At 42.4% G+C, this 18,136-nt stretch overlaps 1 protein-coding gene across 1 annotated transcript in view; it reads left to right on the top strand.

The window, feature by feature from the left end:
- The window catches only part of ANXA13 (annexin A13), a 66,400-nt gene extending 49,821 nt beyond the window's left edge, over nt 1-16,579 (top strand). Inside the window, exons 8-11 of the mRNA XM_082257943.1 lie at nt 1,056-1,157; nt 4,360-4,435; nt 11,477-11,589; nt 16,117-16,579. Coding sequence (XP_082114069.1) covers nt 1,056-1,157; nt 4,360-4,435; nt 11,477-11,589; nt 16,117-16,236 — 411 coding nt within the window. The 3' untranslated portion in view covers nt 16,237-16,579. The remainder of the gene's footprint in view (nt 1-1,055; nt 1,158-4,359; nt 4,436-11,476; nt 11,590-16,116) is intronic.
- The last annotated feature ends 1,557 nt before the right edge of the window (nt 16,580-18,136 follow it).

The raw sequence follows: 18,136 nt of genomic DNA, 5'->3' as shown, positions 1-18,136 counted from the left end.
TATATATATGTATATATATATGTGTGTGTATGTATATATATATATATATGTGCATGTATATATATATATTTATATATATGTATGTATATATATATATATATATGTATATATATATATATATATATATATATATATATATATAATTTTTGGGGCTTCTAAGTAATTTTCTAGCAAAAAAAATTATTTTACCTTGTAATCAACAAGTGTCAGAAATAGGTGGTTAAATATTCACTCTGTTGTCATTTTCTAGATCTATAGGTTACCCTTTGTTATAAAGACAAACATTTATCATTATTATAGGTAATCATCTTTAAAAAAAGCAACTGAGCTTATCTAATTTATTGTGCACTACATTTCCTTGGAAATATATTAAAGCGGAGTTCCGGCCTCAAAATCGAAAAAATCGATTTTGGGCCATCCGCTTGCTGAGTGCCACCTAAAAAAGAAATGGATGCTCCTGATTTTTTTTTCTGGTCACTTACCTTGTAATTGAAGAAAATATACTCACCTTCCTTCCACTTCCTCCTTCTGCGTCCGCGGCCCGCACCCTCTTTTCCGGCTTGCGATGACTCCTGGGAGCTGAGCGTCATCGCTCCCAGGAGTCAATGCGCCTGCACCAGCCCCGCTCGTCAGTTCCGGTGCAGGCACGTCATTCCCTGCTAAACAGCTTCTGGGCATGCCCAGAAGCTGTGCAGGGATGCTGTGCCTGCACCGGAAGTGACGAGCAGGGCCGGTGCAGTGCATTCTTGGACTCCGACGTCATCGAAGAGGACATGCTGGCTTCAGCTTCCCAAACCTGAGATGGCAGCGCTGGAGAAGAAATTTTAACGGTAAGTATTTCTTCTAAAAGGTAAGTGCGACCTGGGACAGTTCAGAGGCTATCCATTGTGGAATGTACTATAGCCCTGACTGTCCCGGGGGTATTTTTATCTAAATTTGACCCTCGAGGCCGGGACTCCGCTTTAATCTGAATGTCCGAGGATGTGACGCAATTGGACAAATAGAAATGGAATGTGTTTATTATTTCTCTGTTAACATCTTGTTTGTTTTATTAGGCTGGACAGGCTCGATGGGGTACGGACGAATCAGAGTTCAATGTTGTCTTGGCAACAAGGAACTACATGCAGCTTAGAGCCACATTTAAAGCATATGAGATTGTAAGTATTGAGTAACCACCTGTCCACCCATTGTATGTTCTAACAAAAAGGCTTAAATGTTTTATTCTTTGCACTTCTGGGTAAAATAGTTTGCAATGCAAAGCGACACCACTTTTTAATTTAAAACCCAACTATGGGCAGGGTAATTTAATTTTACTATCTTTTAATATATAGCACTGTCCCCGTAGGGCTTGCAGTGTGATGACCTCTTGGGTTCCAGTGGCGGCTGGTGCTCAAAAATTTTGGGGGGGGCGCAAAAAGAAAAATGTAATAGGTATTGCTTCGCGGCAAAAAACGCGGTAAAAAAATTGCGTGACTTTGAGGTCATGGTACAGGCATGGCACAGGCATGGCACAGATGAGGGTATAGGCATGGCACAGGTGATGGTATAGGCATGGCACAGGTCAATGTACAGGCATGATGGCACAGGCCAATGTACAGGCATGATGGCACAGGTCAATGTACAGGCATGATGGCACAGGTCAATGTACAGGCATAATGGATGGATGGACCCAGGCCAGGCCAGAACAGGTAGGTACAGGCAGGTCACGGTGCAAGATTTATCAAGTTACCCAGGCCGGGCCCAGACCAGAGTGTGCAGATATCATTATCATCATTGATGGATGGACCCAGGCCAGGCGAGAACAGGTAGGTACAGGCAGGTCACGGTGCAAGATTTATCAAGTTACCCAGGCCAGGCCCAGACCAGAGTGTGCAGATATCATTATATATATCATCATGGATGGCTGGAGTCTGGACCAATCTCAGCCCAGACATCAGAAATGTGGGGAGTGTCGGGGCGCATTGCTCTGCGCCCCGATGACCCCCTGAAGAGCGCCAATCGGCGCCTCTGCTGGCCGAGGGTGGGGTCAAAAACCCCACCCCCCCCATACCCAGCACTGAGTCCGGCGCCCCTAGTGGGCGAAAAATTTACATTTTTTTTTTTGTAAATCTTTCTTCGGCCGCCACTGTTGGGTTCCCCTCTGATTACCTGCAGATAATCACTAGGGGATTTTTCAAACATCTTTCCTTACTCCCGTTTGCTCTTTACTCAATAAACAGTCCAGGGGATTTGGTTTTATATTTATTGTGGAACTTGGATGGGAGAAGAGAATAGTGGGATACTCCAACTCAACTATTCATAGAAGATAAGAACAACTCTCACTTGGCCTCACCAGGTTATTTGTGGAAGCAGACACACTGCTCTAACCATACTGACACATGTATGGAAGAATTAAAAGAGAAGTTTGGGTTTCTTTTTTAATTTTTACTTATCTAAGTGGATGCAGCATCCGTCCCAAGGCAGCTCTGCACCGAGAACCCGAGAGATCGAACACCAAGCTGCTGACTGTCAGTCTCAACTCTCTGCTCTTCCCCCTCCTTGCTCATTGAAGCCCTGGGCTGTGAAGGGGCAGGGCGGAGAGATGCCGACTGGCAGATCCCAATTTCCATTGTGATAACGCGGTGCCTGGACCGACTTCTGTGAAGCCAGCAGAGAGTGGACTTCAGCCCTGTACCTCTACTTTAAAGCTTCTTGCTCTCTTCAGCAGCAGACTTGATGCAACTACTTTCTCTTCAGAACACTCTCTAGCATCCCCTTGATTGACACCCATCCACTGACTCTTCTAGCTGAAGGGATGGCCCTCTCAGGACAGGCCCCATGACACAGATCTGTACTCGCTGTAGGCAGAATCAGATCCTTTCCAGTGTCTCCCTTCCAGTCAGCTCTGCAGGACATCTGGGTTCTGCTCCTCTCTGATTCTCAGGCCCTCAAGTTGACCACCTGAGGCCGCATGGCAGGTTCTACAGAGGAGGGACAGCCATCCCCCTCCACAGCCACCCCCCTACCTCTGGAACCCTGCTCTCCAGCTGAAAGACCCCAAGCCCATGTGCCCTTGTTATTTATACAGTATCCCAGCATGCACAGAGGCACTTTCCTCACCAATCACCGGGGCTGTAATAATGCCTGTGCCCTCACTTGTCAGGTTTCCTCCCCCTGTCCAATATGCCTCGCTATTGGACCAGTGTAAAACATTTCAAACTAGCTGAGCCACACCTGAGCACCATGAGCAGACTCTACCAATGGATCCTGCTTCCTGGTAAACTGAGAACAATATAAATTTACCTGGAAATCTCTCTGGTAAGCAGAAATACCTAAAACTATACTGTATCTTCTAGTACCTACCTAGGACGGTGCTATAGATATGTTATATCCTTACCTCTGCTGTAAAGTAATTTTCTGCAGGTTTTCATCCAAGGAATGTAAAAGAGATCTTTAGATTGTCCAGAATAGAACAGTTCCCACTTTACTTCATCCCAGTCTAGACAAGTGCTGTAAGTCTCATAGACAACCACACTGGAGTCATGTCTCCACCCCATCCATTTGGCAATTCACAGAACACAACACTCATGTCTAGAAAGTGCCAGAAGTACAAGCCAAAATCTGTGTGGGACATTGGGAGGGGTAAGTGTTAGCCTTTTCAAATAGTGACAGTCACTTTAAATAACTTTGTAACAAACAAAGTGCAGCGCTCGCTTATGCATGTGTCAGTCCATTTGATGTCATAATAAGTTCACACATAAACGCTGTGTAGAGGTAACTGGTGAAACAGAAGAAAGGGGTATCCAAAAGAAACATCACCAACACCCATTCACACTGCTTCTTACCCCTTACTGTTGACCTTCACCAAGGAAGGTCAATCGAGCACTGTCAAAACAATCCTGGAATGGTATCACTGGATTAGGTTTCCGACTTCTCCTTAATGGGATGTTAATCGGCTGCCCTCAGCAGCGTTCCCAGTCTCATCAGTTGCAAAGGCACATGAAGGGGCATATAATGTTGTATGTTCCAATAAAATACTTTATTAAGTTAAAAATATTGCACTCCTTTGTTAACAGAGTGGGTCAAGCATGGAAACCGATTGTTTCCAACCAAAATGATGTCCGCCACGTCCCGGTACGCGATGACGTCGCGCGTCACAACTCCTTTGAACGTGTTTCGTCATCAATGACGACGTCACGTACCTAATGCATTAGCGCTGCACTTCGTTTGCTATTTCTGTTGTTTATATGTTACTATTCCAGCATATATGTGCCAGCAGCTAATTCCCATACTTACTGTATATCTTCTAAATTGTTCCTAACTTAGCACAGCCTATTTAGTTGTATATTAAATAACTCTGTGGTCCCTTTTCTTTTCCAGCTGCATGGCAAAAACATTGAAGACGTGATTAAAAGTGAAACATCTGGAAATGTGAAAACAGCTTATCTGACAATAGGTAAGTTCTGTTGACAAAAAATGTAATTAAATTTTTCTTAATTTGGTAAATTAGTCCAGAGAGAGAGTAGAAATGCAGAGACATGCATTGCTCTTTGGGAAACTTATACAACTAACCTTCTGGAAAGCAGAAAAGGCTTCTGGCTGAGTGCCTTTTTTACATGGTAGGACTATTAGTAAATGTCCTCCTTGCTTCAAGGTGACCAATGCATGGAATGCATTTCAGGCGGTTCCTAAAGAACTGAATGAAATTCTATCTATTGATGGTCCTGTCCGCACACCTGTCCATTTGTCATATTTTGATAGGAAAAATAAAGAAGCTGTGGTGCTGGCTGTCATAATACAATAGCCACAGTGGGAGATGCCTCCATCCACACTGTTTAACGTGAATAGAGGAACATGTTACATTTTTTTTGTTCAGCCTGCATATACACAGATGTGTAAATGGCCAGCTCAATTTTGAGGTTTTGTAAATAACTTGCATTTCCGCATATACACAGAGGTGTAAATGGCCAGCTCAATTTTGAGGTTTTGTAAATAACTTGCATTTCCGCATATACACAGATGTGTAAATGGCCAGCTCAATTTTGAGGTTTTGTAAATAACTTGCATTTCCCCAGCATCCTTTTCACTTGTGGAATGACTAATGTGCAGTAGTGAGTTCCTTTTTTACTTCTACTCAAAAACGTATCCTTGGCACTATTTAGCTTTGACTACACAGTTCTATCTGCCCAAGAGTCAATATCTATTAGTGCTAACTGTCCCTATCACCTCTTGCCCTCTCTTATCAGTCCTTAGGCTTTTGACACACAGAGGATGCCTAGAGAGCAACTTATTTGTTTCTATGGCATTGAAGCCACCCAGATCGGTGAAGCTTCACTTCTTCGATAGCGGAAGTGGTAGCAGCATCTGGTAGAGTGTCATAGTACTTACTCTTTTTAATGCTTAGCTGAATATTTCATGCTTTCTATCAGCTCTCTCTGTTCCCTTTAGAACTATTTCCCATTATGTTGGCAATCACTGTTTCTGTTTACCCTTGTATCTCTTCCCACTGACTTTCACTGCTTCCATCAGCTTCATGCAATTATTGGCAGCCATGGTGTTACCAGTTTTGCTCTTCTACCCCATTCTAGTGTCTCTCAGCTTCTTGCCCCTATTGTCAACCATAGCGTTGCCAGTTTTGCCCTTCCATCAGTTTCTAGTGTTTCTCAATGCTCCCAACTTCCAACCACTTCTGATGGACCTCACTGCTTCTATCAGTATTTTTCTGTTAACCATTGCATTTATATATTAGGCTCAATAGCCTTCTCTCTGTGACCCAGTTCAAACGCTCAGAGGAGGGATTCCCAACACTTTGCCTATCAGCCCTCCTTGTACTTGGATTTATCTTTCAAATACATAGTTAGTAAGGTTGAAAAAAGACACAAGTCTACCCGGTTCAACCATAAAAAAATAAAAAAAATAAAACAGTATTGAAAACCCAACCATACAATCCCATATACACAATCCTATACCCGCTGTTGATACAGAGGAAGGCGAAAAACCCCAGCTAAGCATGATCCAATTTGCTACAGCAGGGGAAAAAAATTCCTTCCTGATCCCTCCGAGAGGCAATCAGATATTCCCTGGATCAACTTTACCTAAAAAAAATGTTATTGCCCATTTATATTATGTACAGCTAGGAAAGAATCCAGGCCTTTTTTAAAGCAATCTAGTGAGCTAGCCAGAACCACCTCTGGAGGGAGTCTATTCCACATTTTCACAGCTCTTATGGTGAAGAAACCTTTCCGTATTTGGAGACGAAATCTGTTTTCCTCTAGACGTAAAGAGTGCCCCCTTGTCCTCTGTGATGACCTCAAAGTGAACAACTCAAACCCAAGTTCACTATATGGACCCCTATGTATTTATATATGTTGATCATATCTCACCTTAATCTCCTCTTCTCAAGAGAGAATAAATTCAGTTCCTCTAATCTTTTCTCATAGCTGAGCTCCTCCATGCCTCTTATCAGTTTAAAATTATATTCACTCATAGGTTTGTCTGAAATCTTTCAAAGGTAGTTGAAAATTAGGATCAGTTTTTCTGTTATAACATCTAGAAATAAAGATATTTAAGTTTTCATCATCAAATAACATTGTAGTATCAAGCTTAGTGTGAATCCCAGCTGTGTGGTTACAGAAACATGGGAGTATCTAATCATTGGGTTTTAATGGAGCTTTGACTTTCTTTACCACTAAAACCTTATAGATTGTAAGTTCTAATGAGCAGGGCCCTTTTATTCCTCCTGTATTGAATTTTATTGTAACTGTACTGTTTTCCCTAACATTGTAAAGCGCTGAGCAAACTGTTGGCAAACTGTATATAATAATAATAATATAAAACAATAATAATAAAATAAAATATAATAAAATAGTAAAAATATAATAAAATAATATATAATAAAATAATATAAAATAAAATATAAAATAAAATATAAAAAATAATAAAATAAAAAAATAATAATCTAAAAAATATAATCTAAAAAATATATAATAATAATATAATAAAATAATAAAAATAATAAATAATAATTAAGGGTTGGCTACTTGCCCCATGAAATTAACCTTTCGTTGGAGAAATGCATGGGCTGCCCTTGCTGATATCCTTGTGAAAAGGCCAGCTGCTTGGCTGTCATGTTGCTCTTCTAACCGGAATATTTCTGACCAGAACTATTTACAGTAGATCCAGAACAAATATGCAAATCAGAATTTCACTTGCTGCAAGCTTGTTCTAAGTTGGCTGCTGCTAAAAGAGGATAGGGATTGGGGCGGTAAAACCAGCACTCAACTGCTTTACCCCCCCCCCCCAAAAAAAAAAACAAAAAAACATTATATGTGAATGAGCCCTAAGGGTGCCGTTTCCGGATGCAACTAAGGGCTCATTCACATGTGCAGCAGGTGATATGTTGCCTCCTTTCACCTGATTTAAACCCATGATTGTCGTGAAATGCACGTGATTGTGACACGGTAGTACGGTAATTGAAGGTTTAAATCAGGTGTGAGGTTACATTGGGCCCGGAGATCTTTGACTTCTCCAATGTTGTTAAGGTATATCTCCACCTCTTTAAGGTTGCCTACCCTTGGCCTAACCTTACCCCACTCTAAAACAAAATAAAAAGTTTTGATTTGAGTTGGGCTTTAACACTGGATCAGAACAAACAGCAAGCATTAGTGGTCTCTGGTAGAAGGTCCAGTGACATGTGAGTCATACACAGATATTACACGTCTCAGGAATTCTGTTTTTGGGAATGGATTTGCTAATATGTCAGCGCAGTCTCACGCATGTTGTGCCCCCTGCCTGACCCAGTGCCTTCTCTGGAAATTCACAGAGGAATTCCACTCATGTCTGTCTGCAAATAATTGTAAATATCCAGTTAAGAGAAAATAAAAATAATTCATTCTCATCATGACATGCTTTGGGCTGCAGCAAGCACAGCATCAGTGGTGTAACAGTACAAGTAGCAGCCTGCTTGGGCGCTATGGGGCCTAGGGGTGGAAGGGGGCCATAATAGGGGGTCCTTGATGCAAACTAAGCAAAGAAAATCTGTGCATGTAGAGATAACACATCCAGTACTGTATCACCACTTGACTCCTGGAAGATTTACCCCCCTTCATCACAAGACCATTTTTTGCGATACTTTAACTGACAATTGTGCGAACGTGCGACACTGTACCCAAATTTAATTTTATGTATTTTTTTTCCCCACAAATAGAGCTTTCTTTTGATGGTATTTGATCACCTCTGTGTTTCTTATTTTTTGCGCTAAAAAAGGCTGCTGTCTTTAGTTCTGCAAAAAAAGCCACAGTTTAAAGACATTTGTATAAGGCCCTTTTTACAAGGGCGGCCTGATCATGTCCCCCTCTGGCCCCTTTTACACGGGCTTTCCGATCAGGTCCGCTTGTCAGTTTTTCAGGCGGACCTAAATGGATGCTCAATGCACCTCTATGGAGCAGCGGATGTCAGCAGTGACGTCTGCCGACACCCGCTGCTATCCGATTCGATCCTGTCCGTGAAATCCAGACAGATGGCAACCCTATTTACCATCCGTCTGGAGGATCGCATCAGATTGGATGAAAACGGACAGGCGGTCTGTTAACATCCGATCTCCCATAGAGGAGCGGGGATCTGACAGGTCTGTCTCTGCAAAGTAAGCGGAGACGGAGCTGTCATCTGCCTGCTCACCAGAGATCGGCGGATCGTTCTCTGCTGAGCAAAACAGAGTCCGCCGGGCGGAAAGCCCCTGTGAAAGAACCCTTTCAGTTTTGCAGCATTGGGGTCCTTGGCTTGAATCCTGGTCAGGAGACTATCTGCTTGCATGGGTTTCCTCCCATGCTCCAAATACAAGCTGGTAGGTTATTTGGCTGCTGTCTATATTGGTCCTAGCACAGCCTTTCTCAACTTTTTTACCCCAGAGGAACCCTAAACTAAATTTCAGGTCTCAGGGAACCCCTAGTAAGATTAGTCCATCAGGGCTGATTAAGAGTGTAACGGAACCGCCGACCCACTCTGTACTTGTGGTCTTCCGTCAGTATACGGCTTCCTCGCAGTCATGGACATAGATATCAAATCCTAGCCGCCGTCATACAAAGCTAGCCAACAACTTAGCTCATACAAGTTTTTGAAACCTTCTCCTTTATTGAACAGTTTCACACTCAATTTATACACACATGACCACATCCCCCTCCTGCTCAAATTACTACACATAGGTCAGGGTTTGCCTGATTACATTATCCTATGCAGATGAAATTGTATACAGAAACAGAATTACCCTGAACTAATTATCTGGCCCTCTGGACAGAACAATGTGAGGTCATTAACATTTAACAATGGGACAGGTGGACTTAACACAATCCACACTCCAGCTCAATAGATAGACAATAGAACAAGACTGCCAATGACAATCTGTCCGTCTACTAAATTGAAACACATGGAATACACATCTAGGTGTCACAAACTCCATGTCAACAGGCCACAGGTCTCACTGTGCAAAGTGGGATCAAATCTCCACATTTCTTGAGAGCCACCCTTGACAAATATCACTCTCCCATCTGAAGCCATCCAAACCATTCTCTCAGCGTCTGCCAAGTATCTGTCCCTCACTCCCAGTGACGATAAACACCGGCACAAGGAGAATACCTCTTGTATTGGTGGTGGTAAGCGGGAATGCCCCCTTACAGTATTGGCCAGAATTATATTGTTGCAGTCATACTACTGGCTCTGCCAAGTGGCGTTGGACCTGGAACTATGCAGGCACCATCAGATGGGAGGTCAGATAGCTGCAGTTCAAGGAACCCCTAGCTGCCACTGAAAGAAATCTAGGGTTCCACGTAACTATGGATGAGAATGGCTGCCCTAGTGCATGTGATACAGGGACATTGGATTGTAAACATCTGAATGTGGGAGAATCTCCCTTCCCTCTAACCATGTGATTAAGCTCAGTGCTGCAGCTCTGGCATGCCTTTACCATTAAGACTTAGTTAATGTGGGCATCAAAATCATGTTGATTCGCGTTTTTACCAGCCCCTGACCGGCCACCTACAAAATAACAGCTGTTCGGGTCTTTTCACACTGCTATGTTTGCAATGCTTTGTTCTGCGTTGCAGTTAATTTAACTCAGCATGCCATGCTTGGAGGTGGTTCTAGGGTTGCCACCTCGTCCTTTTAAACCAGGACACATATTAACCAGTTGTGGACCGGAAGGATTTCCCCCCTTAATGACCAGTCCATATTTTGCGATTCTGCACTGCATTCTGAAAAAAAAACAATATTTTTACATTCTGCTATATAACATCCCCCCCCCCCCCCCACTAAAAAAAATGTAAATATCTATTTTTTTTGCATTTTAGGCCAATTTGATTCTGCTACATATTTTTGGCAAAAAAAAAAATTATTTTGATTGGTTTGCGCAAAAGTTATCGCATCTACTAACTACGGGAAAGATTTATGTCATTTTTATTGTTTTTTTTGTTGTTGTTAGTAATGGTGGCGATCTGCGACATTGCAGCGGACAGATCGGACCCCTAACTGACTTATTTGACACTTTTGGGGGGACCAGTGACATTACTACAGTCTCTGCAAAGTAAGCGGAGACGGAGCTGTCATCTGCCTGCTCAGCGGGGATCGGTGGCAGATGACAGTGCTAAAAATATGCACTGTTACTGTAATATTGACACTGGCAGGGAAAGGGGTTAACACAGTGGGTGATCAAGGGGTTAAATGTAAGCCTAGGGGAGTGTTTCTAACTGTGGGGGGGATGGGCTTTTGAAATGATCACAGAGACCCGTGATCCTATATAGAAGGATCACAGGCGCTCTGTGATCATTCCAGAGAGAAGAACGGTCAGCTGTGTTTACAACAGCTGACCGTCCTCTCAGCAGAGAACGATCGTGGGTGGCCGGTGGCAATCGGAGCTGCTGGCCCCGTGCATCGGAGTCCCCGATGCCGGTGCGTGCTCGCCCCCTAGCAGCAGGCGCGCGACCGATGTCAGTTCGACCAGGAGGGGCTGCCTGCTGCAATATATCTGCGGCGGGCGGTCCGGAACAGGTTAATTACACAGGTTCTGAGGCTAATATAATGCACATAAAGCTCTAAATTCATTTAATTACCCCCTTATCAGCCTCAGAACCTGTGAAATTAATGTGTGTCCTGGTTTAAAGGGATGAGGTTGCAACCCTAGGGGGTGCCGCTTGTCACAAGAGACCATGCCATAGCCATGTGCCAACTGCAGATGTTGCAATGCAAAATCTCCCTTAATATTGGCAAAAAACAGGAATTCAGGAGATTGCAGTATCACCTGCAAACTTCCACTCAATCGCCTCTGAAAAGTAATCCACTACAGATCACTTTTCAATGTAAACCAGTAAACTCGCCACCTGTGTGAAAGAAGCCTTAGGATTCATTTGTTGCTTGCAGTGCAAAGAGCTCTTTATAACTGTGACAAACTGGACAGCTTTTTGCATACTGACATGTTAATAAACCAGCTATGTATGTATTCTCTTTGCAGTGCAATGCACTAAGGATTGTCATGCCTACTTTGCCAAGAAACTTTACAAAGCCATGAAGGGGGCCGGGACAGATGAGGACACACTGATCCGAATTGTGGTCAGCAGGGCAGAGGTAAGTGTCCATACTGTACATTGTGTGCGCACAAGTAATCCTACATGGCATTCATAGTATATATGACAGTGACAAGATTCATAAAGCAACAAGATGCAATCAATTTTTACTATAGTGATCAAACTGTTGATTTTGAGGCCATACAGATTTGTCATTTTTTTTTGCAAGAGGACAGATTTTTTTTTTATTGCTTGGTGTGGGTTTTATTAAACTGCGATCGGCCTTCCTTTACACGTTGCGGCCCTTTACTACATACAACGCTCTCCTAGGACAGCCAATTTATTAACATTTGCACTTCTCTGATAGAGAAGAGAAGGGAACGGAATATGCAGTGAATGGCCGCATTGTGTAATGTAGGTGAGATTTGAGCCACTGATCTTGCGATATCATGGACAGAAATACCACTCAATGAAAAGTGAAATGTAAAAAACAACAAAATGACAGTTAAAAAATAAAATGAATAAAAGACCTTTTTGAAAGGGACCATTCAAAATAATTTATTTATATGTTTTTTTTTTATATATCAAGAGATTCCTGTGACACTTTGTATAGCCATATGTACACTCCGTTACAATTGTCACAAAAGTGTCTCAATGTAAATAAATGCACAATTGTTTATGAATGGCATCTCATAATACATCTTTTATTACTTTATACTAAGGCCCCTTTCACACGGGCTTTCCGATCCGATCCGCCTGTCAGTTTTTATTATTATTACATTTATTTTTTAAACTTTTATTTGATGATACAAGAAGTTATGTTTATAGAGTTCTTTAGTATCTTACACTATTGAGAAATTCCTTGAGAGAACACAAGAGGGCACCAGGAGTGCAATTTTTTTAACATACAGGATTTAAGCGTAGATAAAAAATGAGTGCACTTTTAGACATTGGGGGGATTCACTAAAACTGGTGCATACAGAATCTAGTGCAGCAATGCATAATTTCCAATCAGCTTCTAAGTTTTATTGACAAAGCCTAATTGAACAAGTTGAAGTTAGAAACGGATTGGTTGCTACACACTGCTACACCAGATTCTGTGTGCACCAGTTTTAGTAAATCTTCCCCAATTCCTCCCCCAGATGCAAGCTTACCTTCATCCAGTGTAAACAGACACAGCATTGTTTTAAGTGGTTCTATACGCAGATGTTTTCTTTTCTTTTTTTTCTTTTTATATTAACGCGTTCTATGCATTAAGATAAAAAACCTTCTGTGTGCTGCAGCCCCCCCCCTCAGTCCTCCCTAATAGTTATACGAGCCCCATCTCGATCCAGTGATCCATCGATGTTGCACGTGAGCCTCGGCTGTCCAGGACTCTCACTCCTCATTGACTGAGACAGCAGCGGGTTCCATTGGCTTCCACTGCTGTCAATCAAAGTCAGTGAGCCAATGAGAAGAGAGAGGGGGCAGGGCCGAGTCGCAGAATTCATGTCTGAATTGAAACACAGAACAGCAGCTCGGCCCCGTTTCCCCCTATAGCAAGCTGCTTGTTGTGGGGGCACTCAGCAGGTGGGAGGGGCCAGGAGCGCCATTGAGGGACCTGAGAAGAGGAGGATCTGGGCTGCTCTGTGCAAAACCTACTGTCCTTAACGAGTCCCTAAAAATTAGAAGCAAAGGCTTTAAAATTAAAACGCTGAATTCTTTAAGGATGCGTGGGTTCATGCCATCTGGTCCAGGCGCTTTATCCACCCTTATTCTGTCTAAATATTTCTGGACCATATCACTTTTGAGCCATTGTGGATGATTTGGGGTTGTGGCAAAACCATCCTCATTATGGTCATGAGCTCCCCCATGCTCCTTTGTTTACACAGAGCTGAAGAAAGTATTTAATAAATTTGCCTTCTCTTTGTCCCCAGTCACCCACTCCTGATTATTTTGTAAAGGGCCTACATGCTCAGACCTGACCTTTTTACTATTAATATATTTGAAGAATTTTTGGGGGGTTTTCCTACTATCTTTTGCAAGCTGTCGTTCATTTTTGCGTCCTTGATTTCCTTTTTACATATTCTGTTATATTTTTTATAACAATTAAACAATGATAGTGTTCCTTCATTTGTATATTTTTTAAAAGCAATTTTCTTTTTATTTATAGCTTTTTTAACTTTGGCTGTGAGCCACATAGGTTTTATTTTTAGCCTTTTAAACTTATTACCCATGGGAATATACTTTGCAGTGAGTTTGCATACAGTCTTTTTGAAAGATTCCCATTTCTCTTCAATGCTCATCAATGCCAATATTCCCTTCTAGTCTAAATCCTGGAGAGCAAAATTTGCTCTCTTCAAGTTCAGTGTTTTTATGTTTCCTGTATGCGTTTTTTGCTTACAGCTAACATTACAATTAAATCATATTATGGTCACCGCTACCCAGATGTTATTTTATATGAACATTATTAATAAGCTCTGCATGGTTTGAGATTACCAGGTCCAACAGAGTGTCATTTCTAGTGGGGGCCTCAATAAGTTGTACCATAAAATTGTCTTGTAATAGGTTTTATAATTTTTGCCCTTTTAACTGTTCCAGCAGTGCCGTTACTCAAGTCAATGTCAGGGTAGTTAAAATCCCCCATTATTATCACTGTCCCAGCCCTTGCAGCCCTTTCTATCTGTGCCAGGAGCTGAGTCTCCACCTCCTCATTAACTTCCTCCCATCCGCGCTACAGCCTATATATACGGCTGCAGCGCGGACTCGAATTTTTGGGAGGCCGTTTTTAAACGGCCTCCCAGAAGCAGGCTCCCGCGCGCTCCCGCGAGCGCGCATCGGGGAGAATCTGTGTCGGCCATGTCCCTTGGACACAGCCGATCACAGATCGTGGTGAATGGCCAATCACAGCGGCCATTCACCACGTGATCGGACCATCCAATGAGAGATGATCTCATATGTAAACATATGCCCGCCATCATTGCCCACCATCAATGCCCATAGTGCTGCCAGTCAGTGCCCATCAGTGCCTGCTCATCTAGGCACTGATGAGCACTGACTGGCAGCACTATGGGCACTGAGTGTGGGCACTGATGGTGCTGCCCATCAGTGCTCATCAGTGCCACCCATCAGTGCTCATCAGTGCCACCCGTCAGTGTCCATCAGTGCCATCCGCCTGTGCCCATCAGTGCCGCCTCTCAGTGCCCATCAGTGCCGCCCGTCAGTGCCGCCTCTCAGTGCCCAGCAGTGCCACCTCAGTGCCACCTCTCAGTGCCCAGCAGTGCCACCTCTCAGTGCCCAGCAGTGCCACCTATCAGTGCTCATCAGTGCCGCCTATCAGTGCCGCCTATCAGTGCCGCCTATCAGTGCCGCCTATCAATGCCGCCTACCAGTGCTCATCAGTGCGGCATATTAGTACCTCCTCATCAGTGCCCATAAGTGCCACCTCATCAGTGCCCATCAGTGCAGCCTATCAGTGCCCATCAGTGCCGCCTCATCAGCGCACATCAGTGAAGGAGAAAATTTTTTTTTCAAAATTTACTCGCAGAAAATAAGAAAAACTTTTTTTTTTTTTCAAAATTTTCTGTCTTTATTCTTTTTTTTTGTAAAAAATAAAAAACCCAGAGATGATTACATACCACCAAAAGAAAGCTCTATTTGTGTGAAAAAAAATGATAAAAATTTCATATGGGTACAGTGTAGCATGACCGCGCAATTGTCAGTCAAAGTGTGACAGCACTGAAAGCTGAAAATTGGCCTGGATGGGAAGGGTGTTTAAGTGCACAGAAGGCAAGTGGTTAATACTGGGAGGTCTATAACAAACTCCAATAATAATCTATGTATTACGCACACCCATGTACATTTCCACCCATACTGCTTCAGACTCATCACACTCTCCATCAACTAGGTCCTCTTTCAAACTCACTTTGAGATCACTTCTCACATAGAGACAGACACCACCATCCCTCAGTTTTACCCGGTCTTTCCGAATAAGAGCATAGCCAGGAATTTTAATAGCCCAATCATGCGAAGAATGAAGCCAAGATTCGGCAATACCAATTAAATCATAGTTCTCCACGTGCACCAGAGCTTCCAACTCACCTATTTTGCTTAGCAGATTTCTGGCATTGGGAACAAACACTTAAACTTAGTGTCACCCACAGCAATATTCCACCCTTTCTTTGAATCATCTTCCAGTTTCAAGAAAAAGAAAATCTGAGACTGCAGTGGAAATCAATAGAAGGCCAAAAATAATTTTTAATTTCCCTTCTGGTTTCAATCATTGGGTTACTGGAACACTAGACAAAAGTTGAAACGATAGTTTCCTAATTGTTATCATTGAAATCTAATAGAAAGCTTTGACAATGCCAATAAATATGCCAACTTGCTAGTCTATAGACCAGGCCTGACTGGCTGAAAATGACAGACTGGGTATAAAGGTACCTTGTAAAATATTCAATAGACATAAGATAACAACTTTGCCATAAGATGCTTTATTTGAAGGCAAACACTCATCAAAGATCTCTGCAGAGCGTTTATTCGTGAAAACAATTACACTATCCTTTCTACCAATCTCTAGTTTTTACAAGAATTATTTTATTCCCTTCAGATTGATCTTGAGACCATCAAACAAAAATACTTTGAGTTGTACAAGAAGAGCTTAGCGGATGCTATTAAGTCAGACACATCTGGAGATTTTTGCAAACTACTGATAGCTCTGCTGCATTAAAGAGAAACCAGAAGATGTCGAATTTGTTCCTTCAGACTACGGAGATGCTACATGTTCATAATATGTGTTGATAGAACCCTTGGTACATTTTTATATCTGTTGATAGAACCCATGGTACATGTTTATGATATGTGTTGATAGAATCCTTGGTACATTATTATGATATGTGTTGAAAGAACCCATGATACATGTTTATGATATGTGTTGAATAACCCATGGTACATGTTTATGATATGTGTTGAATAACCCATGGTACATGTTCATGATATGTGTTGATAGAATCCTTGGTATATTATTATGATATGTGTTGAAAGAACCCATGATACATGTTTATGATATGTGTTGAATAACCCATGGTACATGTTTATGATATGTGTTGAATATCCCATTGTACATGTTCATGATATGTGTTGATAGAACCTATGTTCACTACAAACCTTTTACTTAATGCTAAAACTGGAACATTTAACTACTATATTTTAGAACCAAATAAAGGTTTTGAACAATTTTGGTGCTGTTTTTTTATTACTTTTTATCACCTTGCTCTTAAATATAAGAAGTAAAGCAAAATATTATAACCAGCTGCAGACCTTTTGTATAGAAAAAAACTTTGGGTGCCGTGGTTTACTTTCCTCACTGCAGCCAATATACCTGGCCAAATCACCAGAACAGCGGGCTCTTGTTCACTGTTGCAGCAGCACAGATAGTGATTCCTATATAAATGAAGGTTGCAAATGTTTGCCCTTCATTATATTTTAAGTATTAGAATTCAGGTTTACAGATACAGTTTGAGTAGGAGGTTTAGTGTTTAGGGGTGCTTTAGAATTAGTCAGAGGAGCTTTAGAAATTGACCTGGAAAAAGTACATAGGTTAGGCCAGGCATGCTCAACCCATGGCCTGCGGGCCAAATGTGGTTCATAGAGTTGTCTGATGTGGCCTGCGACCTCAAACCTATGGCAACCCACACAGCCTCCTTTGGGTGCATGCCTCTCTACTGAATGATTGTCGGTCCTCCATATGGGAATGGGAAGCAGGATGTCCTTCTTACTAAATAAATAACCTTATAGCATATTAAAAAATACAATAAATAAATAAATAACACCAGACAAAGAAAACGGTTTGGACAAAGGCCGCGGCTGTTTTTTTATTATTGACTTTTAACATTAACATAATAGAACACACTTTAGACTTTATTTAAAAATCACTTAACCGCTTGCCGACTGCTCACAGTATATTTACTGCGGCAGTCGGCCCCTCACAGGCAGAGTGACGTAGGTCTACGTCGCTCGCCTGTGAGGCTCTGGGGAGCGAGCGCGCGCCCGCGGAGGCGCGCTCCCGCTCCCGCGCGGTCACGGACCCCCCCGCGCGTGTGACCAGCGGACCCGATGTCCGCCGGTCACTCGGCGATCGGCGGGGGAGAAGGAGAATGTCAGGCAGCTTGTGTAAACAAGCCACCTGTCATTCTCCTCGCTGTAAAAACACTGATCACTCGGATCTAGTATGTAGATCCGTTGATCAGTGTCCTTACAGCTAGAGCCACAGCCAATCACAGTAAGAATCACGCCCCTAGGGACACACACAGCCCCTCCCTCCCAAATAAAGTTAACCCCTTCACTACCAGTGTATTTTTACAGTAACAGTGCATATATATAGCACTGATTACTGTAGAAATGTCACTGGTAACCCCAAAAGTGTCAAAAATGTCAGTCAAGGGTCCGATCTGTCCGCCCCAATGTCGCAGTACCGCAAAAAAAATCGCAGATCGCCGCCATTACACGTTAAAAAAAAAACACCAAAAATGACAGAAATCTTTCCCTTTGTTAGTAAACGCGATAACTTTTGCGCAAACCAATCAAAATACGCTTTTTGCGATTTTTTTTTACCAAACATAGGTAGCATA

Source organism: Pelophylax lessonae (genome assembly GCF_965119305.1).
Source record: "Pelophylax lessonae genome assembly, chromosome: 5".
NCBI lineage: Eukaryota > Metazoa > Chordata > Amphibia > Anura > Ranidae > Pelophylax > Pelophylax lessonae.
Note: the sequence above shows the minus strand (reverse complement) of the source record. Positions and strands in the feature narration are given on the sequence as shown.